The sequence below is a fragment of the Cyanistes caeruleus genome, chromosome 8 (genome assembly GCF_971803275.1).
Source record: "Cyanistes caeruleus chromosome 8, bCyaCae1.hap1.1, whole genome shotgun sequence".
Classification (NCBI taxonomy): domain Eukaryota; kingdom Metazoa; phylum Chordata; class Aves; order Passeriformes; family Paridae; genus Cyanistes; species Cyanistes caeruleus.
The window spans coordinates 22,905,974-22,933,171 of record NC_141708.1 but is presented as its reverse complement, the minus strand read 5'-3'; the positions used below and the strand labels follow the sequence as shown (position 1 = coordinate 22,933,171).

At 35.9% G+C, this 27,198-nt stretch overlaps 1 protein-coding gene across 48 annotated transcripts in view; it reads left to right on the top strand.

The window, feature by feature from the left end:
• The window catches only part of KCNMA1 (potassium calcium-activated channel subfamily M alpha 1), a 431,738-nt gene that overhangs the window by 226,897 nt on the left and 177,643 nt on the right, over positions 1–27,198 (top strand). For 32 of the 48 annotated variants that reach the window (XM_086901436.1, XM_086901419.1, XM_086901432.1 and 29 more), the window contains 2 exons: positions 24,311–24,404; positions 25,334–25,445. In XM_086901436.1, the coding sequence (XP_086757562.1) occupies positions 24,311–24,404; positions 25,334–25,445 (206 nt within the window). Of the gene's footprint in view, positions 1–11,125; positions 11,150–24,310; positions 24,405–25,333; positions 25,446–27,198 lie in introns of all 48 variants that reach the window. The other 16 variants (XM_086901412.1, XM_086901425.1, XM_086901404.1 and 13 more) reach the window with 1 other exon arrangement.

The window sequence follows — 27,198 nt, the reverse complement described above, 5'->3', positions numbered from 1 at the left end:
GAGAAATCTGCTAATTTCTTCTCAAGTAGTTCAGATGTTGTATGTGTTATACGTGAGCAAATTTGCAAAGCCATAACTGATAAGCATGATGTTCTGGCATGATGGGATCTGGCACAAGAACCATGATTTTTCTCTGCCAACAGAGCACTGTCATGGTTGCTTAGTACTCATTTAAAACAATAATCTCCCAATATTTTGGGAGGGATAGGAGTCACGTTGCGAAATATGAATAAATTTGCCTGCAGATTGATCAAATGTGTCTTTCTCCAAATAGACATGTTAACTCACAAAATTTTTAATTGGTGGCATAAATGGCATTTAAACACATTTATACTGCATTAAAAAAAAAAAAAAAATTATAATGTTTAGCTTGGCTGAGCACCTCTCAACACTTAAATGGTAGACCTGCCCTGTAGCTATTACAAAGCCTGTGAATTGCAAGAGAAGGTTGCTTAAATAGTAAAAATATTGTGTGTGGTGCTTATATTGAATACCAAATAAATGTATTCTGATCACACAGAACATTAGACTTATTTACTCCCTTCCCCTCACAATTTATGAAGCTGGGTTTCACAAGAACTATTTGAGAATTAGTAAATTTACCTATCTGTAAAGCTGAAAATGTGACAACTGGATAAAATGTATTAACAAGGGTGCCTTCAGTGTATCTTACTTTATTCTACTTTCTCTTGAAAAATTCTCTCAGAAGTTGTGAGGAAGGCAGAGGAATTATTTAAAAACCTTTCTTTTCTTTGAGACTTTATATCTTTAATGGACTAGGTTTCTTTGCGGATACCTAGAGTTATGTAAGTATATTTTTATACTTCCAGTCACAAGAATTTCTTCATTATTTTCTTGTTCAGAAAAAGGATCTTCTACACCTCCAACTCCCCCTCCTGCCCAAACTCCCTGGCCTTACCTGTGCAATTCTGCACACTGCATTAGTTAGTGGGATTAAGCTGGTGGAGAGAATGCCTGCTGTCATCATAAAAATCAGACAAAATTCCCTTTTATTTATTTTGTAAAGCTGGTTGAAAACCATTACTGTCTATGCTTATAAACCTTGTCCTTCTCAAATATTTGTTGAAAAGTCAGGGGACAATTTACAGAACACAAAGCTAAGTCTGCACCAACTGCTGGGAATTATTTTGACTCATTGATGTTTGCTATTGAGAGGGACAAGCTCTATTAAAAGAATTGTTGAAATGATTGTTCCCATTATTTTTTCTTAGTTCTCATAATCAATAGAGCTGTCAAGCACAAGACTCTTCTCATAGTAGGCAAAGTCTGTACTTGTCAGCTAAATAATCTATCAGTAAATTGAAACCAAGGTGCTGGGACAGGATGATGCCAGCCCCAGTGGTACAACAGCAAACAGAATACTGACAGCCTTTTGGAAGTTTTGCATTGAAGCTCAGTGATGGCTGATACATGGCTGAGTTTGTTTTATACACCAGAAAGGAGTTTTCTGACTCTTGTTGCTACGTATATAAAACTTGGGTTTATGGAGAAAGAAAATTTTTACATGTAAGTGACTAACATTGAAACATAAATTGGAATTCTTTTGTATTGATTAGGAGTGTCACTAACAGTTTTATTGGGTTTGGAGAGACAGGAATGAACCTGCCTGTGCAGATTAATCAGTGAAATAACCTCTCAGGCAGGAGGTAAATGAAAATAAATTACTTGCCTGCATGAGATCTAAGTCTGTGGAGACTGCTCTAATATCATGTGTGCCTCACTCAAAGGCTGGTCCCTGATGAACATTTGGAACCTTCCTCTTTTCTGTGCACAAACAAAAAACACCCCTCACCCCCCAGGACTGAATGCCTAGAGGAAGAACAGAACAGAAAATTAAGTCAAAAATTTTAGTAAACAAGTATTCAGCTACAGGCTAGTGGTAAAATACCACAGAAATGGGAGGGAAGAAATGGAGCATATCTGGCAGAGTGACAACATTTATTTAAAGGCAGATTTTTTCATTCTCTGAATTTCAGATCTAAAAATTGGCAGACATTACACTGAAGATTGCTTTCTCTCAACAGCTTGAAAAGCAGTCTTTGGAGTTAGAAATTTTTTGGCATTCTCAGAGGATACCAAGTAGGTGATACAGTATGAAGCAAAGTCTGTGAGGTACATACAAATGCATATGTAGTACTTAAAAAAACCTCTCATGAGGGAAGAGTTGCATAGAAACAAATTTATCCAATGAAACTTTCCCATGAAATCAAATGTGGTAACATACAATGGAAATAGACCTTAGCATGATGCCTGTTAAGCAAATTAATATTCTGAGCATTAACTTCATGGCATGTTGCTGTAAGATTCCATGCAGGTGCGTAGCTGTCTATTTAAATCTTTTTCCTAATCATATGAAAATCTTGAAAAGATATTTTAGTAGAGGAGGAGGGGGATTCAGTGTTGGTTTATGAAAATAAATAAAGATCTATTTCTCTTTCAAACTAGTGATCTGGGTGAAGAATTAAAACTCACAACCAAAAGAAAAACAGCAGGTGGGAACCTGGAGCTGGGAAATGCTAACTGCTGCTGCCACCATCCTGATATGTTGATCGAGATATCAGTTTCACAAGACAAGTATTGAGAGGTGTGAGCATAGCTCAAGCAGAACTACTAATAGAGACACATCTCACTGTACCTCTGCACTTCCTAAGGAGTTGTTGCTTTGCTGCAGGGAACAAGGGCAGTATTTTCCCTGCAGTAGCACACTGCCACTGTGGAGAGCATGACACAGGCCGAGAAGGGTCTTGTGTGACAAAATGGAGAAAGGAATTGACTTCTCTTGCATTTAGAGAGAGATGTAGAACCAATCTATATCCTACTGTCATCATTCCTTGAAAATATAGTGAGGAATAGGAAGGGGCCTGTGGTATTTCCCTTATTTACTTGGGTTCATCTTCTGCCTCCTCTGACTTTATCAATAGCTTATGCACTCTCCAGAATTTTAGTTTGAGTGATGGGCAAAGCAGCCTTCTGCTGAAAAGAGAGCAGAACTGACTCATTTTCTCACTATCTGTGCTGCCATCTGAATACAACTAGTAGTTCTGTGAAATTCATATGCAGCCAGGTCCTTATTCCCAAGAGATAAAAGGAGGCTAGTATCCCAGCTGGGAATTTGTCAGTTTGTCAGATGAAACACATGTGAGATGGGAGGGAACCTAAAGGTGTAGGGTTAGTGACAGTGAATGCTCAGTAGGATCTGGGCATGTCCTCAGTGCCTTCATTATAAGTTTTTCTAAACCTTCTTGTTCTCTTTCATGTCTGTTCTTACAAATGAAAGTCATGTTAAATCGAAGAGTCATCTAAGAATAATATATGCTTAAGTTTGTTCCTCTGACTTGTCAGCCAATCTTATCTATTTGTAACTGGCAGAGAAAATATCAGAGGAAAGAATTTAAGCTTCACAGGAAATGTTTAAAACATCTGTAAGTACATTTCCTTGTGCTATCACCAAAGGCAATTTTTTTTTTTTTTCAAAAAAGGAGCATCTTAATGTTCAGATATTACAAGATTTAATATTTGTTTCAACAGTCCCTGGGGTTCTATAATATTTTAAAAGGCCCTAAAGCTATTAGGACATTTTTGTACAGTCTAATTTTCCCTCCAACTTCTTGCTACTCATTTCCCCTTCAAGCAGTCACATCTAGCTTAGAATGAAATAAATCTTACAGTGATTTTCTGTATCTGAATCATTGGAAAAATTGTGTCCTTTCAGTCCAAAGGAATTCAAAGTGAAGAGACACATCCTAGACACAAGTTCATTTTCAGCTAAAATCGTTGCACCTATAACAAATCTAGATGGTGGCAGGAGAATAAGGAGGAGCTTTAACCTGTAATGAGAGCTTTTATACCTTAACAGAAAAAATAACAAAAAAAGTCTCTTCATGATTAAAATGTACTTTTATGTATTTTTTTTTTTTTTACATTTTACTCTTACTTTTTAAATATTTTTAATACTATCCACTGAATGCACACTACCTCTTGATGAACTCTATCCTCTGTCTTTTCCTTTACATCATTAAGATGCCATAGAGAAACAGAGGAGTCAGGGTGGGTAATGGTGTCTCCATATTAGTTTGTGTACTGATGTCTTATTTAGAAATGGGAAATGGAAAATGAATAGCAGATTTTATTTTGGATGTTAGGTTTCCAAGAAATTGGCAACTGGGTAAAAGTTGGATTCAGCTTTCAGGTGCATGATTCATACTGAAGATCAGCCTTTCTCAAAGTCCTACATTAGGACAGCAGGAGGATGGCAGCAAACTGCTGCCATATCCTGACATACTTCAGTGATTGCCTTCTCAGCTTCTGCTTTTCCTTTCTGAAGTTCTATTGGCTACTGTTTTCAAGAATCACTGTTGTCAAATCAGTTACCAGATATAAAATCCAGTCAGTCTTTCTCTGTTTAAAACTAACAGATGGTTGCAACAATACAAATTTTAACCTTGTTGAAGAAGGAAGAATAACTTAATTACTACTTTCAAAGTTCTGAAAACACAACATCAGCCATTATTTTCTTATGGAAAAGCAAATGATTAAATGCCTTCCTAAATCTTTAAGTCTTGATACCATCTGGGTATTATTTGCATGTAAGCTCAGGTTTGATTCTTAATAAAAACATTACAGTTAGGTTCATGGAATCAAGAACTGAGTTCTATTCTGCTATCCAAGTGCTAGTCATACTCTCACAGGTAACTTGTTTCTGAAGTGAATAGAATATGTTTCTAAAGTGAACAGAAAGTGCCCCTTCATATAATGACATACTGCATTTAGTTCTTTAGTTCTTTAGAAAAGAACAGTTGATCTGAACTCTAGGGAATAAAAGAGAAAAGATAAGGCTTTTCCCCAGATCAAAAAATTGATATTTGTAGTCAGTTGTATCATTACAGACAGAACGAGAAAATGCAGAGAACAATTATAATCTTATTTGGACTAAACTTGTCTGTGTTCTAATGTAGTTCAATTTTACTTCAATGGATTATTCAGATAAGCAGTTACTCATTTTAAATCATATGTAGAATTTGTACTGATGACAGAATCACAGATTTATTCACTTCTCATACATGTCTCCTGATGCATGAAGTATTTACTATTAATACATTCCTCTTTTCAGAAGTACTAATATCCATATATTTCCAATCCTATTAGCACGTGCAAGTCAACTTAGCTGGAGAGTAGTTGTGAATAAAAGCTGCAGCAGACTATCATGCCACCTTTCTGACACTGTCATCTATGTCCCCACAAGCTAAAGAAGTAGAAATGAGGAAAATTGAGTTGCAGTGTGTACCTTCTGCTGTACAGATTTGAGCTTTGTCAAGTGGATTGAAGAAAATAAAAAGAATAAAAGAAATCCCTCACAGAAAATACTAGCCATAAAAATTGTCAACCCTATAGGTTACTAATCTCATGTTATACTGACATAGGATGAAGAAGGGTAGTCCATTAGTACATGTTGTAAATGTCCTGTGGTTTGTTACAGTAGATTGGAAGGCAATGCAGGACTTAGAGCAATGTATAGCAATCACTTAGGGTGATGTATATTTCTGTAATGTAATTTATAGGAACATCATGAACTTGAACTGTAGTTAATGGAAAAAAGATCGAAGCACTTTGAGTAAGTATTCCCCTATTTTATTCTCCTCACAGCTACATTAGTTTAAGTCTTTGATTTGTTTCTCTTAAACTTTATATCTGTCCCTGTACACTCAAAATAAATGACTACCAGAAAAAGGTTATATTTTTAAATACATAGATTCTAAAGAGAGAGACCATTTTACAGTAGAAAAAGTACAGTAATTTCTTTCTTATGAAGTGTTTAGTCTTTGCTGCTCATCCAAAATGAAAGTAATGTTACATATTTGTATAAAAACCCCTAAATATTTTGATTCTTAATTACAGTAACAAAATGATGCAGCTCATTATAACTGCTCACGGTATTTGTAAGACAGAAAGAAATAACCAATTATGGCATATGGCCAGTCTTTATCAAAGGAAAAACATCCCATACTTTGCAGGTGCACAGATTCTTTTGGCTGTGCTTGTACTTAATTGTCTATGACACTTCAGTTACACATTTACATAGCATTAAATTGTTAAACTTTAATGGTAGTAGTCCTTGATGCATATACAGAATGCTAATTCTGGCATGAAAATTTGTCTCAAAAATTTGTTAAAGGAGGGAGTTTAAGATACTTTGTTTTGTTTTGTTTTTTGGGTTTTTTGTTTTTTGTTTTGGTTTTTTTTGTTGTTGTTGTTGTTTATTTTTGTCCATAGCTACATTAATAATAATGCCCTATGGGAAAGGGGAGAAATATGCATAAAAAAAGCCCCTCTTGTTTATAGTTTTTCAAAATGCATGAAACTGCAAACTTTGATACTTCTGGAAGCACAGAGATTTTTCCATATATGTTTATATTTGCTGGTGTGGAACTGAAGTAGGGTTGTGTTCAGTCAAGAAGACAACTTTCAACTCATTTTTCATAAGGCCATAATTCACTATCAGACTTTGTATAAAAGTGTGTCTGTCAGTGTAGTTGCAATAATGTATAACCTCTAGTAACTTACTGCCATTGTGTATAATGAATACAACCCATCTTAAGGCCTTAGCAAGCTGCTAGAAGAGGTTAGATGAACTACAGAATATTCAGTCTAGGGTCTGTGTTCATATGAACAAGCAGCAATAATGGAGAGAAGCCTGCCAAGAGTTCCTAAGGCCAGTCTAGTTACTTTTGTTCAGTGTGCATCAAGATTTGCAGTACCAGTGGGTTGATGGTTCTGTGGGTAACCAAGTTTGGCCTGTCAGTTTGACAGCTTTGTGAAAAAATATCTTTGTGCAGTCTCATAAAGAAGATAGATCTACCTGCACAAAGATGCTTGCTTTACATGCAGACCAGTATGTCTAGGACTTTGCAAGAGTGGTAAGGTGGTAGGGGTGCAGACATGCTCATCAATAATACTGTGAATAAGTTTGTCATACATGGTTTGTAACTTGAAGTCTGTAATCTAGTCTAACATTAGAAAGAATACATGAGGATCCAACTGTTCCATAAAGCACAATCCTGACACATCTTCCATCATGCCAGTACATTTACTGGCTAATGATCACTGTAGTGAGCTTCTGTAATAAGCAGTTATTGAATAGAAACAGGTTCTTTACAGTCCTCATCAGAGATAGATTAGTAAGTCTGCGTTTCAGTCCCTACTGCATTATCCACACTTGCTTCTCCCAGAAGTCCTGGGACACTATTCTTCCTCGTTCTCTGATGTATTTAGCATAGTTTCTTTTTCTTGTTTCTGTATAGACAAGCCCTCTGGGATTAGAGGAGTTTTGAGTATTTAGTAACACTCTTTATGGTATTTTCAGTGAGCAACGTAGGATCCTACTGAACCATGTTCTAGTAGAAGCTAAATATGAATAAGTTATAGCTTACAATTCTTACCTTTTTTTTCTGAGCTTCCTTAAGCCCTTGGCTAGACCCAGGTTTGGATGTTAGGCCACTGGATTCTGATATCACTTGCTGTATCCCTCTTTTCCCTTTAGTATCTCAAAACTCCCTGGTTATATCTGCACTCTACCCTTGACAAGTGTTTGTATAGATACAGTTCTTCCAGAGGGTGTGAAATGCTTTCTTTTTTTTTTTTTTTTTTTTTTAAAATTCCCTTTTGCAATGTTTACTTTGGGAAAATTTTTCATCTTCTATTTTTTTTTCTGTAATGTATTTCATAAATTATAAAGTCAACACATGTGCTGTGGTTGTGCATCTTACCCCAAACACACATTCTGCAATGGCAGAGGTTTATGCCTGTGCTTTAACACAGCAGCTGGTAATATTTGTGCTAATTCACTTACATGGAACTGCTGCAAGAATCACATTAGAAAGAAAATCCTGGGCAGGCAGGGGCAAACTGTTGTGTGGTCCTTAAATGGTGTTTATAGGAAGAATTAGAGCATTAGGGAGATAATGGGGTTTGATTTTGGTTTTGTTTTTTTTTCTTTATGTGAGAGAAACTGGCTGGGAAATGAATGAATTCTGGAAAAGTAATGGGCTTGTTTGGGGTGGGGGCAGAAGTGAAATCAACAGCTACAGCAATCTGGACAGGCTGGTGTTATTCTACCCAGAATGTGAAAGGATGACTAAGTACATGCGCTGTGGACTCTGTTAGCATGGTATCTCAAGGCTTGTCTCAAGGCACCCTTTGTTCATGGGAAAGAAGGCTTTTTCTCTAAACCAGCTCTCTGTCATAAACATGAATGTCTGATGTGAGTTGAATAACCTTTGCTGCCCAGGGAAAATTTGAAACTTGAGCGCATTTGGTTTTGTAGCTAACATGCAGTGGTAAAATAATTGTTCAAATCACCACAGGTTAATGGATATGAATCCAGTCACCCTGTTGTTCCAGGAACTTTCTTATGGCCATCTTCAGTCAAATAGTTCATAAGCCTTAAACTTACTAACTCATTTACCTGGTTAAGTGAAACCAAGTCCCCAAAGCAGACAACTAGAACTAGGAATTGGATTCCCTGTTTTGTCAAACTAAACTTTCCAGTAGCTGGTTTATTAAAAGGAGTTTCATGTTCAGGGGTTGGAAGGAATTGACTCCAGGGCTAAATATCCCAGAAATTTAGTTACATTTGATAGTTCTGGTCATTTATTTTAAATAGTACGGTATCCTTCATAATGATTATGTTTTAGAATTTGCAACAGACCTGTATGAACTATGTAAAGTTTGTTACAGATTTTGGCTACATCAACAGAGAGAAACTCCTGCTATTTTAGATTGTTAGGAAATAAATGGGTTTGATAGCTTCTCTCCAGCTGAAGCAGGGAAACTTTTCTAATATGAGGTTGGTTCCTAGCAACAATCTGAAAACAGATGACTGAATCTCTTCTTAAACCTAATAGTTGAATCTCCAGAGACTAGCTGGTTTTATAGCAGAAAATCACTGCAGGACAATAAACTGTTGAGTAAAGGTATGGTCAACTGTAATGTAACCTGATTATTGGTGTCCCTTACATTTGTAGCTTCTGCCATGCTCTGCTGCATTAGGAGCTGGTATCAAGGAAATGATTCTTCTCCTTTTGTGTTTACATTGTTATGGTCATATTCAGAGTGATGAGATTGTAGAACTCAGACCAGCTTTGTGTTCCATGTGAATCTTGAGGACTTCTCTGTCATAACTAAACAAAAGATTGCTGGTGTATTGATTTTATTAAGAACAAATGTAAGGACTATGTTTCATCTTCTGCTGAGCCAATGCTTGTCAAGTAAGATAAGTAAGATTCTTCTATTTCCACAACAATGGGAAAGTATACACATATAATATGTATCATTTGTGCTGTGATACATACATATGTGCTAAAATACACACTGTGTATGCCAGAATTCCCATTACTGACTGTACAGTAGGTATTTGAATGGGACACTGTGGAAGTCTGTGAGTTCCTAAATTGCTGGGCTCCTCATCTGCTTGCCTTAAACAATTTACTAGGTTTCTGGCTTTGTCAGCAGTGCTTTAATTGCTCTTGACTCAGTAAGCTTCTCAGGTGATAACATTTGCATGCACTGTGCAGCAGTTTGTAAGTGCATACCTGTACACCCAAGAAATTATTCACGTTTAATATGCAATTAATGAAAAATTCTACTAGCCTTGTTAAATAGCACACAGTGGCTAAAAGTGGTATGAGTCTTGGCTGCAAGTTCTGTCCCTGTGAAAAGGTTAGAAGTGTTTGTCTGGAGAAAGAATGTGAATTTCACTATGTAAGAGTAGTACAACTGGAGGTTTTATATCTGGCATGAACAATTTTGAAATTGTTTTTTGCCTGTCAATTTCAAAAGAGGTTGACCTGTTTCTCTGCAAATATTCTAAGACATTTCAAGAGGACAGAAAGTTACTTCTACTCTCCATTATTTGATTTTATTTTGATCTAAATGTCTGTGACAATTTACTAACAAAAAAGATTAATATTTCACAAAGGTACTAGTGCATAAAACCAAAGATACCAAAAATAATTGTGCTGCAAATGGAACAACAGATCATATTAAAAACCTTATACAGTAAGTGAAATTTAGTTTTCTTGTTAAAGGTGTTTTAACAAGTGATGTGTTGAAGGTATTGTGTGAATTGCTACCCTGCATAACTAGTCTATGTATTTGGGAATGGTGCTAAAAATAGTGTGGTAATATACATTTAAGAGTAATTAAGAAAAATTGCTTGAAAACAGTATACCTATGGATAAACATGGAACAAATCCTTTTGTAATGGAACACAGATAATATAATATGTTGCAATGTTACAAAAATCATAATTGTATCATCACAGGGTAGCACCTCAAGTGAATGGTGTGGTACAATAAATTACCTGCTCAATTACATCTTTCTGAACTCTCTGGAATCAGGCTGTGCAGTACTGTGCCTAATGTACATGGTTTAGAACAGACTAGGTGGTCACTCTGTAATTCCAGTCACATTATGTTCAGTGCAACTGTGAAGGTGAGTAAGGTAAAGGCAATTCAACACAAGCTCTGAAAAAACCCTGCTTTATTCAGCAGAGATGTCTGTTACTAGAAAAGCAGCAAAAGGTGACCAAATAAATCACTCATATCAATGCATCCCTTATACTGTCCATATTCATTTAGTTTGGTTGATTATGCATTCAAGTCAGTGAAACTTGTGTTTTTTGGATCCTGTGCACTGCATTGAAAAATTCACCTTTTCATTACTGTGTGTTTGTGATCTTCAGTTGTTCATCAGTTATTGAACACGGACATTTTGAAATTGCTCTGTATTTCATTGTTTCATCTTTTTTTCTTCAAAATACACTGAAAATTCAGGTTTGCTTTGAAATCTCAAATGAAATTATTTTGAATGAAATAACAAAATGCTTATTTAAAAGAACCGATTGGATTTCAGACTGGTTACTGTAATTTATAATTCCTCCTCCCTCTTCTTTCTCATCCTTTTTGTCCTCCTTTCCAAGCATTTTCTTCCCCATTCCTGAGTAATACTGGTGCTATGTACAGTATTTTGTTTACAGTAGTATAAACATTCTCAGCCTGTGACTTCATTGCTGAAATAACTCACCTCTTTCATATCAACTCTTACCTAGGAGCCGTACAGCAGACTCATTGATGTAGGTTTTTTTCTGCATGGCAGCCCAGGCCAAGCTGGTTTCATTGCATGATGCAACTTCACCTTTTTTTGGTTGTCTATGAGATTAATTATAATCTATTCTTGTATTGCCTGTGCATGCCAATGTGCTTACCATAATGATGTATACACTGAATGCAGTTTAGAGCATTAAGTGCATGAAATGGAATTAAAAACAAAGACAAAACCATAACATTAGAAAGTTTGAGCAAATGTAAATTATGCTTATCACTAGTTTAGCTATTATAGAATGAATAGGGCATCATATGTATTAGGTCTATGTATTTAAAATTTCCAGCATATTGCAGTAGTTTATTGACTAGATGCACAGTTTTGGTGTGGTCAAGATGAGAGGAGGAAAGGATGTACTTACTACCCTGCTGTGACAAGGACTGAGTGGTGCCAGTAGTATCAGAAAGATAAACCTTTCCCTGCTGTCAACTTCAGCAGGAGGTGACAGTGAAAAGAGGTAAGATTGTAAATACTCGTTTATTGAAATTCAGAATTCGGGAAACATTTTAACTGCAACAGGTTTTTGGGTTTTTTAATGATAAATAACCGGTAAAACACTTTGAAATGTATTGATTTACAAAACACATGATGACATTCCATATGAAGAATTATAACCCTGCTTGAAATTTCCTTTACAAATGACATTGTGACCATTCTAAGAAACCTGTCATTCATATGTTCTTAAATGTATTCAAGTGAATCTTTCATCAGCACAGTATAAGATGTGATTGAATTCTAATCCTATTTTTTCCTGATAAAATGATGAAACAGCAGTCTGGGAAGTGACTTGAAACATAGTGTCTGAACTCAATTTTCTAGTGCTGTTGATCAGTGCAAACATTTATTTAGTGTATGCTCAGAAGTTACACTTTGTGCACTCTTTGGTGTCAGAATTAATGCACAGATTTCAAATTAATATTCATCTTGATGAATAGATACTGTTGATTGTATAAATTTAAATTGGAGGGCCTATAATACAGAATGTTGTGATATTTGAAAAATTGTCATAGAAAACAGGTATATATAAAGTGAAAATATGCTCTTAGTGTGTACTTTTAAGCAGGTAACTTAATGAAAACATGCAATATATATTCAAAGTAGTACAAAAGGGAAGTAATGTCTACAACTTTTGTCATGCCACCCAAATGCTGATACTGTGCTTCCTTAAGAATGTGTGCTATTTAGGATTACTTCGGATTTTAATTTTTTATAGTATTAGAGTCCACATAATGGCAGTTAATTTTTTCTTCCCCTTTACAATGAGGGAAAATTCTTTTAGTACTCTAAATCAGGTCAGACATATCTATAAAGTAACATGAAGTTCCTCCTGCTCTCAGTACAAATGGGGTTAATAAACCAGTTCTTTTGACTTTCCAGTAGGTCAGTGTGCAAGCTTAGCTATACTCCTGTTCTCCCGTGCACAGCAGCCAGAAGAAAAAGGTGGTGGATGTTACAGTGCAAACCATTTTGAGAGGTGTTAGGAGAAAAAGGCCACTATATATTAATTTTTAACACTACTATAATCCTCTTCTTATATTGATGTAAAGTACTTTTTATCAGGCTTCTGATAATTGATTTAAGCAACTGCTACAGCTGTAGGCATTTTCTTATTCCATTTGTTAATGGAGATAAAGTTACTGCTGAAAAAGAAAGGCATAGTGCCATTAATCTGCATAAAAAGGGCCTTTCCTATTTAGAAAAACCACTTGGCAAGACTGTCACTCAGGCTTCAGGCTAATTTTTTCTGGAAAGTTTAAGTATTTTCTTAATTTCTTTGTTTAAACTTTTCCTATTCTTTTGCAAAGTAAATGTGGCTATTCAGTGAGTCTTTCATAGAGTCAGCATTTTGCCTTAAGAATATGGTAATTGCCCTTAAGACAGTGGTGGTAAATAATTGGGTCCCACAGGTGCAAGAGTTGTGACACAAGGTTTTCTAAGAAGGAAACTTTCACTTGAAACAAAGACTCTTCAGGGGTCTAGGTTAAAAAAAGGGGGAACTGGTAGATGGGATTGTCATAACTGTTAATGTACGCTAGGAGTAAATGTGGCCTTGATTATGTCCAGAGCTGGTTCAAGGCAGAGGAGTTTAAACAGCTATACTGTGATGCTCAGGGTATAATCAAAGATCTTAAGTGGTTACTCTTGGTAGTTGAAAGGTATTTTACTTCAAGTTACCTATTCAGTACTGCTAGTAAAGTGTGACAAGTGTACAAATGCAGGCTTCCTTGTGCCAGGTTACAAGGATATACTACACATCTCACAGTTTGGAAGGGGAGCAGCTGAGTTGCATGGCCTGCAGTACCCTAAATGTACCTTAGATATTAACTGAACAAGGTGCTTTAAAGAATCTTTATACTGATGGGGCAGGTAAGGCTAAGAGGTTCTCATGAGAGGGAGAATTTGAAATGATGAAAATTTGTTTGGGTCTATTTTTGTGTAGATTCTTGGAAGGAATTTACATGGTTCATGTTATGCCTTCATTTGAAATAGGAAAAGATATATCCTGCCTGGTAAAACTGCATATTAGGACTGCTTTAGAATTACTGTTAACACAATGTGACTAGATTTTTTAGGGTTACTAATAGATTTGGATCATGCTGTTAGATAGCCTGACCAAAGAAGCTGATCCAGTAGTGTAATGTCAATTTTCTACCACTTTGCAATACTTCTGACTTCCATTGCTCATTTATATTATTCACTGGTGTTAAAGTCAAATAATATACCTTAGGCTGAAGTTTCTCTCTACTCAGTAAAACTAGAGAGTAGCCAGGTATTTTTGGTCACAGTATCAGAGGAGGGAATTCTAGAAAAGAGGGACAGATGAATGAACTGTAAGTATTTTTACACTCCAGTTTATCTGGTACTCTTGTCCATTTCAGTTAAAATGGTTGAAATTAGACTAAACTCCATAGGATAACATTTTTTTTATTTAAAGTTAAAGTATTTAAGCTAGCAACAAATGTATGGAAAGTATATTCAAAATTATCTGTAGGAATCAGTTATGCATATCAAACAGAAAATTAGAGCTCAGTTCTTTGATATACAAAAGAAAAATATTAATTTATAATCAAAGAGAACAGATGGAGAACATTCTAATTTTTGTTCATGGTATATATTTTTTCAAATAATTCTGATGAGGGAGAATTTTGAAAATTGGATGACAGTATCAACGTAAGAGAATAATAAAAGGCACTGAGATGGCAGAGTAGTTGGAGTTGGAAATGCTTGATGATGGTGGGCTGTTGAAAATTGAGTAAAGTGGATAGCAAATGTGAAAAACACTGTTGGGTAATTTTAAGAGATGGCAGCTGCAAATGAATAGAGCAAGGAATCTCAGGAATTCACTCTTTCTTTTGAGGCAAGGTAAGAGTAGCTATAGATAAATTCATTCAAACAGACACTTATCTAAGTATTCAATGGTTTGTAGACCCTCTCCTACAGAAGGAGGAAATTTAAAAAACATCTCATATATAGTCATCCTATTGAGTCATGTAAATGAAAGGACTGTAAGTGGTCCATATAAGCCAGGCTGAAAGGTATTTTCTGTTTTAAAAATCTAAGATTCACCATCTCCCCAAATAATCTACTCCAGTGCTTATATGTAAGTTATAATTGAGAAAGGTTTATGCTGCTGATTACTTCTCACTAATTTTATTCATTTTCATTTGTTAATTCCATGTCAACATGGAAAAGGGAATAGTATTTATATGAGTTGGTAGCATTTTCTTGTCACAAATTATTTTCTCTTTTCTGGGTTAAGTGGCTACAATAACTTATTTCTCCTAGATAAACTTTGATAAAAAACTATCAGTTAACAATTGGACAAGAAATAATAGAAAGATATCACTATGAATAAGAGACACTATCAAGATTATCAGCTTTAGTAAATAAGGTATGCAGTTCAACCAAATCCTTTCATAATTCATAATCAGTATAAGAGATAAAACTGAAGTGGCTTATTAAAATTTGTCAAAAAAAGTAAGGTTAGTTGAAACAGTATACTCATATTTTCCTCTTTAGAATATTAGTAGTCACACAAAATCCTTTTTATTAAAATTAAATCCTTTTTGTTTAATTAAAAATGTGTTCCCAGGCCTTGTTGTGCTGTCATTTTCCTAGAACTGATTTGTCATCAGGGATATTGTTTTGTCAAGGTAATGTCACACTGTTTTTAGTTGCCAATGTTCTTAGCTCATGATGAGCAATTAAGGAATGTAGCACAAAATAAAATAATAAGTGCTTTCTACTTATCTATGTGGTTCTCAGCAAATGTTTTAAAATTAAGTGGTCTTAGGATGAAAATCTTACTGGTATATTTTTCAGGAAGACACCTGCTCTGTCTTTCATATGCTAATGAAAGAACTTGGAAGTTATAGATAAGGATTATAGGCCATTCACTTATGCCTGTTTTAACAGTGAGTTCCTGGGTCTTTAGCTGTTCTTCAGGGACCTTTTTGACTTCTGTTTGAAAAATTAGAGAGGACACATGCTGCCAACCATAGTGAACATATGCACATCCTGGGAAAATTATTATGTTGTTTTCTGAGTGAGCAATTTTAATGCATATTTTTTCTGTATATCCCAAAAGTTCAATATAAAATTATAAGCAAAATTATTTTTGTTATCATACATAATTTTGGTTTTGGGCTGAGGAAATTAGGTCAGCCCAATTTGATTTTGCTTGAGTGCTGTAGTACGTTGGCTCGTGTTCTGCTAGGAATTCTGTGAGGAAGCATGATGTGCTTCAAACTAATGGGAAAACTTAAGAAAGAGAGATGAAAACTGACAGCATTATGCTAGACTTTACGAAGTTTTATTAGTTCATTTAGGTAACATAATTACTAGCAATGTTACTTGACTGTCACTTGGTGTGTTGCCAATTCAAATAGCTCTTTAAATTTGGTAGTGTTAGATGGACATCAGGAAAGCAGACCTTTGTTCTGCAGTTGTACCAACTAAATTTGCCTCCTAATTTTGTATATGAATGTGAAAGAAGTTAAAATCAGGAGCTTCTCTTTCTTTCACACTGGAAGTCCAGCTCTGTCTTAGTTTCTAAACTGAATTTTGCATTAAAAATTGCCAAGTCACAACATTTAAATATATATTTAAATTTTAAATAAGTTACAGTCAAAGGGGAAAATAAGAGTGTGGTAGGGATATTGCATAAAAGGACTTAATTGTAGAAAGCATTTGCAGAACAGATGAGTCATGATGCATTTGTTTAATTAGGGTAATATTCTAATGCCAGCTTGTGATCTGTCAGACTTTAAAGAATAATAGAAGATGTAATAGAAATTGGAATGGGAAAGTAAGGACAGACACTTAAAGTGGTTTTTTTCTGAAAAGGAGTGTACTTGCAAATATAAGGTGTAGGTTAAACACAGTATAAGAAATCTTGGATGATAGCTTTATTTCACATTATTTGACAGTTTTATTTCGATTATATTTGTAATTTTTCTAAAATTGAATAGAGGATTCTGATTTTTGATGTGATTCAAAGACAGCTTAGTGTGTATGAGCCTAAGGTCATCAACGTATCTTTAGAAGAATATAAGAGGTGCATACCAGAGTGAGGAGGGGAGGCCACTCCACATGTAGACTGCAGAAATGGAGATGGAAACAAAGACAGTAAAACTGAGTAATCCAAAATAAATTCATCTCATGCTGAAGTTGAGTTGAAGTTTTTGTGAGTGGAAAGACAAATATGGTTTAATCCATTAAGCAAAGGAGAGTCAGAATTGAGAATTAAAAGAAGAGTACTTGGCAAAGCCCAAAGAAGCCCCAGGATTTGACAGTGAAACTCCTTGTGTATAGGAGAAACAACAAAGAATTTACATATAGGGGGTTGAGTGGTCAAATAAGATTTAAATGTAAATAATATAAGAAGATAGAAGTGATCACAGCATCATCCTCAGCTATCAGGCCATAACTGTCTATAAAATTCAGTGAGGAAGGGATTGTTCCTCCTTCACTCACTAGCTCCAGGTGCACAAACCTCAGAGAAATATCTCTAAGCAGTGATGTAATGATCCCATAGAGTTTTATGCTCCCAAATCTTAGAGCTGTGATGGCAGATTATGAGGCAAAGCAGGTTTTCACCTTGCCTTCACCCATGCCTTGTTCCAGGGATCCAGCTGGCTGTCCTTCCTCCTTGGGAAGGAAACCAACTTAACTCTGCCTGCGTTTCCTGCAGCACTAGCTGAAAGTTCTGCCAGCACAAGTTCCCCAGTGATGCACCTCATCATGTCAAGGGAGAGTGAAGTAAATTAGAAGATATTTGCCATCAAAAACTTCTATTGGTGCTATGAATCAAAGAAAGGCTTTCTGAACTGAAATGTGTTTAACAAGCATCTTGTATTTAGAAGATGAATGCAGATACTGTAAGAAAATAATGGTTTTTTTACTGTGGGACTCACTGGGTTAATAAATGGAAGCCACTTGAAGTAAGAAAAATTATGTATAAAATATATGACATCTTTGATTGTAATTTAGTCTTGGTGATTTGTTTTAATTGTGGTATTTGTTCCCTGAGGTATGTATTTGATAGGCAACTGTGTTATTTTGCTATATGTTCATGCCTGTTTCAGTGAAAAAGATTTTAACTGCTTATTCCCTTCTGGGCTGTGTGACTGTACCATAAAGGAGCAAACTCTTCTGCTTTGAATGAAAATTGCTTTTACTAAATGATACATGTGGCTTTTCTATAGTTTTACTTCAGTACTACGTCACCGAATCAGAGTTAAAAAACCTAACCATAACGAACTTAAATTTCTTTTTTGCTGTACTGTTCAAAATATGCTTTAAAAGAGTATAAACAGACACTACTATATCAAATTTGTGCCAAATGTATTTTTTTTATTCTAGACTTCATAAAATTCAGTTTGCTCTAGAAGTAAATTTGAGGAAACTCAATATTAAAGAGAAGCTTCCAGTAAAACAAAATAATTTGTAAAAAAAAGACCACTTTTAGCAGTTTTATGAACAAAGAAAATTTACATGCCCAAATTGATACGCATTAATTGTACTGAAATGCAGTTTGAAAGTGCAGTGAGTGGAATGTCTTAAAATGCTGCAATGCTAATTAACTTCTAAATATTGAGTGGTTTCTCTTAATTATTTATTTATTTGTGTTATTTATGTTTTAGCAGCATCAAGTATTTCTGTACATAGCTATAATTTCATTTTAAGATCTACTCTCATCAATGGACCTTCCTTCTGATGGAAAGTGCATATTTTACTGTTTTTCATATAGTGTACTGTTGTGCAGTCTAAAAACTGTCATGAATACAGGAAATAAAAACTTCCCAATTTTTCATATAATCAGTTCTTTAAGTTTTATATTTTATTTTATTGATACTAAGAATTAAAATATATTTTAATCTTGTTTTTGTAATGGATTTGGCTTTTCCTCCACCATTCAGAAAGCAGATTTGCAAAAATTTAAATTGTAAATTAGGAAAATTCTCTGAATTTCTAAAAATTTCTGTAGCTTCTTAAAGTTCTGAAGTTTGCTTTACAGCTCCTTTCAAGAGGTGAAGTGATACAGTAATAACCACTCAGGTTATTTTCAACTCTGTTGCAATTTCAAAAATTCTGGAGATATATGAAGGCTTCTGTGGGAACTTTCATATTAATATACTCACAGAAATGATTGATTTCAGAAAACATTAAAAAGCATTTCTTGCTCTCTCCCACTCATTTTATGACTATTCAAGGAATAATTCCAGTAGAAACATTTCAATCCATTAGAAACATTTTAAGTCAACCAGAAATAAGCAAGAATAATAAATACATGACATGAACTTGTGACAAAAATAGTTCTTTAAGCAGCAGTAAATTCTTTTGGGTTTAAGTGGCAAGTGGTACACTCTGTGGTAAAAGTGGTGTGCACAGTGTTGGCTTCAGTGTTGACTGCAACAAAGCTTTAAGGATGCTGGGAACACCTGGTCAAAATTTTGCCCCATATATGTAAAATTAAACAGAATTATTTTGTTACCACTCTTGTAGTCACTCTTGCTTATTGAAGTAGTTTTTGCCTATTATAACAGTACAACTGGGCTTTATAACTACTAGTTATGTTGTAGAAATTGTGTAGATAATCAAAGATGCTCTTTCAAAGTACTTACAACTATTACCAGATCATAGAATCATTTGTTTTAGAAATGACCTTTAAGTTCTCCACTAAACTAAGTGCCACAACTATACATCTTTTAAATACCTCCAGGGATGGTGACTCAACCACTTCCCTGGACAGTCTCTTTCAACCCATGACAATGCTCCAGAAGAATTGTTTCCTAATACCCAGTCTAATCTTCCATTGGCACAACTTGAGGCCATTTCCTTTTGTTCTGTCACTTGTATTTGGGAGAAGAGGTCGACCCCCACCTTGCTACAACCTGCCCCTAGGGAGTGGTAGGGAGTGATAAGGTCTTTCCTGAGCCTCTGGGCTGAACATCCCCAGCACCCTCAGCCCCCTTGTGCTCCAGACCCTTTCCCAGCTGTTGTCCTTCTCTGGGCTTGCCTCAGCCCCTCGCTGCCTTGCAGGGCGAGCCCCAGAGCTGGTCACAGCACTCGAGGTGTGGCCTCACCAGTGCCAAGTTCGTGAGGATGCTCCCTTCCCTGGTCCTGCTGGCCACACTATTGCTGTTACAAGCCTGCATACTATTGGCCTCCTGGGCCACTTTGGCACATGCTAGCTCACAGTGAGCTGGCTGCTGATCAGCAACTTCAGGTCCTTTTCCAGTGAACAACTTTCCAGCTGCTCTTCTCCAGGGCTGTAGCACTGCATGGGGTTGTTGTGACCCAAGTGCAGGACAAGGCGTTTGGCCTTGTTGAACCTCATACAACTGACCTCAGCCCATGGATCCAGCCTGTTCAGATCCCTCTGCAGAGTCTTTCTCCCCTCTAGCAGACCCACTTTTCTGCTCAGCTCGGTGTCAGTGGTGAGCTTACTGAGGACTCACTCAATTCCCTTGACCAGATAATAGATCAAGATATTAAACAGCACTGGCTCCAAAGCTGAGACCTGGGGAGCACCATTAGTGATGAGACAGCAGGTGGATTTGACTCCTTTTACTACACTCCTTGGGCTCAGCCATCCAGCCCGTCTTTTACCCAGCTAGTCCAAGCTATGAGAAGCCAATTTCTTCAGCAGAGTGGTGTGGCAAATGGTGTAAAAAGCTTGAATAAAGTCTAGATAGACAGCCTCCACGGCCTTTCCCTCATCCACCAAGCAAGTCACTTTTTCATAGAAGATCAGGTTGGTCGAGCAGCACTGCCTTTCATAAACTCAAATGGGCTGAACCTGATCCTGTGGTGTCCTACATGTGCTCTGTGCTGGCACTCAGGAGTGCTGGCACTCAAGATGTTCTGCCCCATGACCTTCCCCAGCACCAAGGTCAGGCTTGACAGGCTTGTAGCTGCATACATCCTCTTGCTGATCCTTCTTGTAGATGTGTTTCTTAATTTCCAGTGAGGTGGTACTTCTCCAGTTAACCAGGTCTGCTGAGAAATGAAAGTAGCTTAGAAGTAGAAACACTTCTGCCAGTTCCCTGAGTTTGTTTGGGTGGATTCCATGCAGCCCTCTTGATTTGTATCTAAATGGTGTAGTATTTTACTGACATTTCCCCTTGGATTGTGGGGGCTCCATTCTGTTCCCTGTCTTCCAGCTCAGGGCTCTGGGTACACAGACTTAGTTAAAGACCTCAGTTACAGACCAAAGTAAAGCAGTTATTCAGTAGCCCAGACTTCTCATTCTTTGTCACTATGTTTTCCCCCAATGCAATAAAGGATGGAGATTCTCCTTAGCTCTCCTTCTGTTGTTAATATATTTCTAGGAACATTTTTTATTATCTTTTTATGCCAGTAACCAGACTGTTCTAGCTGGGCTTCTGCCCTTCTAATTTTTTCCCTTATAACCTCACAACATCCTTGAAGCCCTCCTTGAGGCCCTTCTTCCAAAGATGATACACTCTTACTCTTGAATTCCAGCCGAAGTTCTCTATTCAGCCAGGCCGATGGTCTTCCCTGCCAGCTTGTTTTTTGACACATGGGGATGGCCTGCTTCAGCGCCTTCAAAATTCCCTTCTTGAAGCATGTCCAGCCTTCCTGGATTCGTTTGCCCTTCAGGACTGCATCCCAAGAGTCCTTCTCAATCAGCATCATAAAGAGGCCAAAGCCTGTCCTCTGGGAGTCCAACATAGCAGTTCTGCTAGCCTCCCTTATTATTTCTCTGGGAATCAAAATCTATCATTTTGTGATTGCTGTGCCCAAGACAACCTCCACTTGTCACATCACCCACCAGTCCTCTGTTCAGAAAAACAATTCTGGTGGGGTGCCCTCCCTAGCTGGCTCATTTACCAGATGTGCACATCAGTTGCTGGAGTATTGATCCTGGCCCTTTTTTAGGGGGAGACACCCATTGCATTTAGAGTTCCATCATTGTTGTAATTTTTATCCAGTACATCTTTCTAATAATCTTTTTAGTAAATTTTTAGTGTGCTATTTCATTGATTTTATCATAGTTGCTCCTGTCTTGTGGTATAAATGTATGAAACTGTGTTTGCATGGAAAGGGAATAAAAATGTTTCTAATAGTCTGTTGCCTTCTTCAAAAGGGAAACCTTTGCTGCCCTAATGGGGTAAAATCCCATAGGGCATGCCACATGATTTTAATATAAACCAAGGAGTTTTATTAGTATTATTTCTGATTCTGGAGACCCCAGTACACTACTAAGAAGTATAGCACTTCTGGTTTTGGGAAACTTGATGTAAAGATGAGTTTCAAATTGGATCCCTTTCTGCAGCAGGCTGAATTGTGCAGTGATGAACATTAGTGGCCATATTTTTCTGTCAGCTCAAATGTTTGCTACTGATGAAAAGAAAAATAAAAAATCCATACTGAAAATTTATTTTAAATGTTTAAAATCTTTTATAATCCATCTGTGAAAAAATGAGTAACTTCATCAGTGCCATGCCCTTCTGTCAAAATCATCATTTGAAATAAAAAAGGATGTGTTTGTCTTTGAAATGAATAACTTAAATATTGAAAGAGAAGGATGATCTCTGAAATGAAGGAAGTTTAAAGGATAAGATTAGTAGAAGCAGCAGTTTTGGTATTAGGTGAACAAAAGTCACAAATTAGAATCGTCATCCGTTGTGCTATGTGTTTTGCAAAAAAAATGAAGATGTATTATGCATTAGGTAATTTGTCAGATCTTGTAAGTTTTTGTAAAGGACAGTGACACAAAAGTACAGCTGTTAGCTGCAGCCTTAGCTGACCTCAACTAAAAATTGCTCTCTATCCTGGTTATAAGCCTCTGCAAATTTCTCCAGCTTCTGCAGGATCCTAGCCTGGAATTAAGGGTTGGTGCAGGGCTGTTGACTCTGTTCCTCTGTAATTCCTGTTTGTAGGGTGCATTGTGACTCAGTGTGTGGCCTGCCTTATTTTGACAAAATCCTTTCTTCTCATTAGTGCTGTACAGAAAATGGTCCAGTTGGGTTCTCAGATTACATCCACTGTTACTGTAGCTAAAACTGTGTTTGTTAAGAGATACTGTCTGCTGTCCTGTATGTTAACATTTGGCTTCTCTTCCCTTCTGCTCTTGTAAATCAATTTTATTTGAACTATAACAGAAGTGTCTAATAACTTAAATGTCTTCTCAAATAGCCTTTGAAGAACAATTTTAATAAAATTTCCTATAGCACTGAAGCTTCTTAAAATACAAAGCTATTGTACATCAAGGAGAATTTTGCTGTATACATTCATGCATCTAGAGACAGGAGAGAGCATGCTGTAATTAACTTGTTTGACCTGAAATGTATACAAGGAATGGAAAATTTGGCTGCATGTGTAATGACCTGGTAGTCCAGGTAGTTTCCTTTATGCCTTAAGTTAGGTAACTGACATTCATAACGCATAGAATCTTGCTTGTTGAGCAGTCTAGCATTATATTTGCAGAACTACTGCTATACTAACTGGTATTACATTCACCTTCAGTGATTTATTTGATCTAGAAAGCCAACAAATTTCTGCTTTTCTAAAAGGATGTTTCCCAGGGCTCCAAATGATCAAATGATCGATGTTCTAGTTTCCCTCTATTACAGCTGTGATGAACACATGATCATTTGCAATATATGTGTGTATATATATGTATATATGGTGGGACATTATGTATATATAGTATATACATCAACATATATTGAGACATGATTTTCACTTTGGTCTGTGACTACAACATTGGACTGTGGCTTCAACAACCTGTGTTGGAAACTTAGCAAATAAATCACTGATGATACCTACGGAAGCTACCACCTTCCTTAGATAAAAATATATTTGTAAAGTACCAGTTTGTATAGAGTAAGCTTTGGATCTGTCCCACTGTCAAAGAGAGCATAAAATAATAAGCTAAAATTTGCAATGGCTGCCTGATACACACAAGGGTATTTTAATTAACCTGCATGCAGAAATTAACCCTTAGAGTACTGCTTCAAATTCTTCAATTTATTTTGTTATTTAATTTTACCAGTGGGCTATGCTGCTTTTCTACTCAGTTCATAGTACTGTACATAAAGTACATTAAATAGCCATACAAAAAAAAAAGAAGTGAGAAAAAGAAAAAAAAAAAATCCAATCAACTTCTTATAAACAAGGGATTGTACAAGACTAAATACTCCAGGTTGCTAATGGGTAATGTATTCCTAAGCAACTATTTTTTGTTAAAGGTTTTATATTATAACATGAATTAAAAGCGTGTAATGTTTCACTGTACCTGTGTGCTTGTTAGGTTTCTTCCTAAAGTATCATAGGTGTGTCTCCTTTAGAAAGAAGTCAGTTCTTTAAGGGTTAATGTGGGGTTAAGCAATCCTGAGGTTTTCTCCTGCTTGTCCTCTCCTAAAGGTATCTGCATGTTAACTCTCAAATATTACCTGAACAGGTGAATATAAACACTGTATGAATGACTAACTGAATGAATGAAATAATTCCTTTGAAATGCTTGCTTGTATCTTGTAAACGACTGGAAAACAGAAACATGATTTCTGAATCAAGGTCTATAATGAGATGCATACAATTCTCAGCAGAGTAGAAACTCATATACTGACAATTTATTCTGATTTCTTTGTCTTTCAAATAGCCCAATAGAATCCTGCCAGAATTTCTACAAAGATTTCACATTACAGATCGACATGGCTTTCAATGTGTTCTTCCTACTCTACTTTGGCTTGCGTGTAAGTAGTGTGTCTTTGGTAGCAGAGGGGAGTATAGCTGTTGTGTGTGGTGATTGAAACAGAGCTCGTATTTTCTTTGAAACAAACACAGTTAATATCTTCTTTCATGCAAAAATATGTTTTGTTTTGAATGCATTGTTTTGAAATGTGTAAGTTTTAAGATTTAGATAAAACTACTCAAGTATTTTCATGATACACTGGGGGTTTTTTTCCCCTTTATTTTTATATTTATATTTAATGTTTATACAAAGCAAATCTTTTCATTACTTTTTAATTATTAATCAATTGCGAATAATAGTTTGACCTTATTCAAGCACATAGGCAAGATGCCCTGGGTATCTCAGCTTGCCAGTTTCCCTGGGCTGATTTTGTATTCAGGAGAGAGAAATGACCACATCCATGGTTCACTTCAAAAGATTGAAGTGCTGCTGCAGTCCCGAGCTGTGCCTTGTAGGAGTCATCCTGCTGATCTCCTCTGGACAGATAGTAAAGGGACTCATTCTAAACCACTCTGTATGTCAAAATCTGTGGGCATCAGATACATGATCAGACTACTACCAGCATATTTGCTGTGCTAGAGCAAAGGAGATGTATTTCAAAATACTTTATAATTGCCTACACTTTCCTAATATTACTGATACGTGATCAATAAATATGGAAAAAATATTTTAGCACAGATATTACCACTGATCATGTAGATGATCTATCTCTTTAATTAGACCTTTCATTTTAATCTCAGTATGATTATCAAGAAATGCACAATACAGACTTTTTTCTAGTGAGACATGTTTTGTCTGGACTGACCTAAAACATAGTTACTACACTAACTTTTGAGTTTAATATTTTAGAACAGATACCTGCAATCAGAATGTCAATAATCTGATTCTTTCATCTCTTCTGCTCTTTCTTTTTTTTTTTTTTCTTTCCAGTTTATAGCAGCCAATGACAAGCTATGGTTTTGGCTAGAAGTTAACTCAGTGGTAGATTTCTTCACGGTCCCTCCAGTATTTGTGTCAGTATATTTAAACAGAAGTTGGCTTGGTAAGTACAGTAGTTTCACCTTTAAAATGCTTTTTACAAAAGTACTTCAGTGTTGCAATTTTGGTGGAGAATTTCTTCATCTTGTGTCATGGTGCAAATAGAAGAATGTTACCAAAGTTGTTTACAAAGTGAATTTTAAGCAGAAATGTGCATTTTGTCAGAAAAAGCACTTACTATATCTGTTTTGTTTTCAACTCATTAATATAATCTCCTACTCTCAGAGGTGGAGAACTCCATTTTGGAGGTGCTGTGTAGCATGAGGCTGCCCTTATCAAACCGTGAATTTGATTTGTCTCAGCTTGAAACCTGAACAGGTGATCTAGATTGTTCATTCACTGAACTGAATTGCCATGAATCATTGTCAACAATGAAATCAATATATTCTCACTGCATTTTTTGAGCCAGTGTGGCTAAATTTTAAATCCACTGAAGCAACTGATTTGGGAGATACATTTAGACACTTAACATTTTGTTGGGCTGCTAGGAATGCATTAGGAAAGGTATGGCACATTTAAAAGGGAATATGAAAAGAAATAGAGAGGACACACAATTAAAAAATGTCCATAATGTGTCAAATGGAGCTTTTTGTACAAGTGTTACATGCTCTGTCATTAGGAAAAATGAAAGTCAAATTTTGTTATTTTTTTTATTCAGAGAAAACTTCCTAAAAATGGCATACTTTGTGAATGATGTGTCTTTACACAACATATAAAACCTCACAGTTTGGCAATTTTAATTCCTTCAGAAATAGAGGCACTCATTGTCACTGAAAAGTGAAGAGAATAGTTATCTTAAATGTTTCATATGGAAAAGAAAATAAACTAGGTCTTCAATAGTCTTACAATATTTTTATCTTAATATAGAAATGCAAATATAAAAAAAAATTGATGAATTTCTGTTTTATGCAAAGAGATTCAATAAACTTATAACTACAGTAAACCATATAACCATATCAATGGCTATTAGCATGCCAGAGATGAAAGCAGTAAAATGGCCAGAAAAGATGACTACACATCCTCATATGATTACTCTCTTTATCACATATCACTTCTGTCATATGTGGAAAACTAAGTAAGGCTTTTTGAAAGGGAAAATGTCATACAGTTCCATATTATGATACGAAATAAAATGTAAAAAGAATGTATGTAAGTAAAAAACATGCTTATCCTTGTAAGAAAATTGCTGATTTCGTTAGCTATAACTTAATCTCAGATTCCTTGCATTATGTGAATTAAAGGGATGCATTTTCACTCTTGTATGTGATATATCCGAATTTCCCAAAAACTTTGAGATTGAAATGCTTGGAGATGAAGGCTATCTGAGAGGATAAATAGAATCACAGAATCCATTGAAAGGGAATGTGAGATGAGAAAGTAGCAAGACCACGGACTCTGGGAAATGAGGCAGAGATAATTACTTGGAATGAATACTCTTCATGAAAGCGACTGCGTAATTGACTGACTCATGGTGACACAGCAATCCAACTAACAGTACTGACAGGGATAATGAGAACATTTGCACATTTAGCAGTTTCTGCTGCATAGATTTTAGAAGTTCTATGGCAGTTTTCAGGAAGAGTTAAGCATTCATAGGGTTGAAAAGATTTACATATCTCTTAATTACACCAACATCGCTTTATCTTGATTTCTTGTTTGTAGCCAAACTTTGCCTGTTTCCTCATGGAATCATCCTGAGACATTTATCACCTGCTGAGGCAAAAAATGGACATGTTTTTTAATGTAGTCATCTTAGG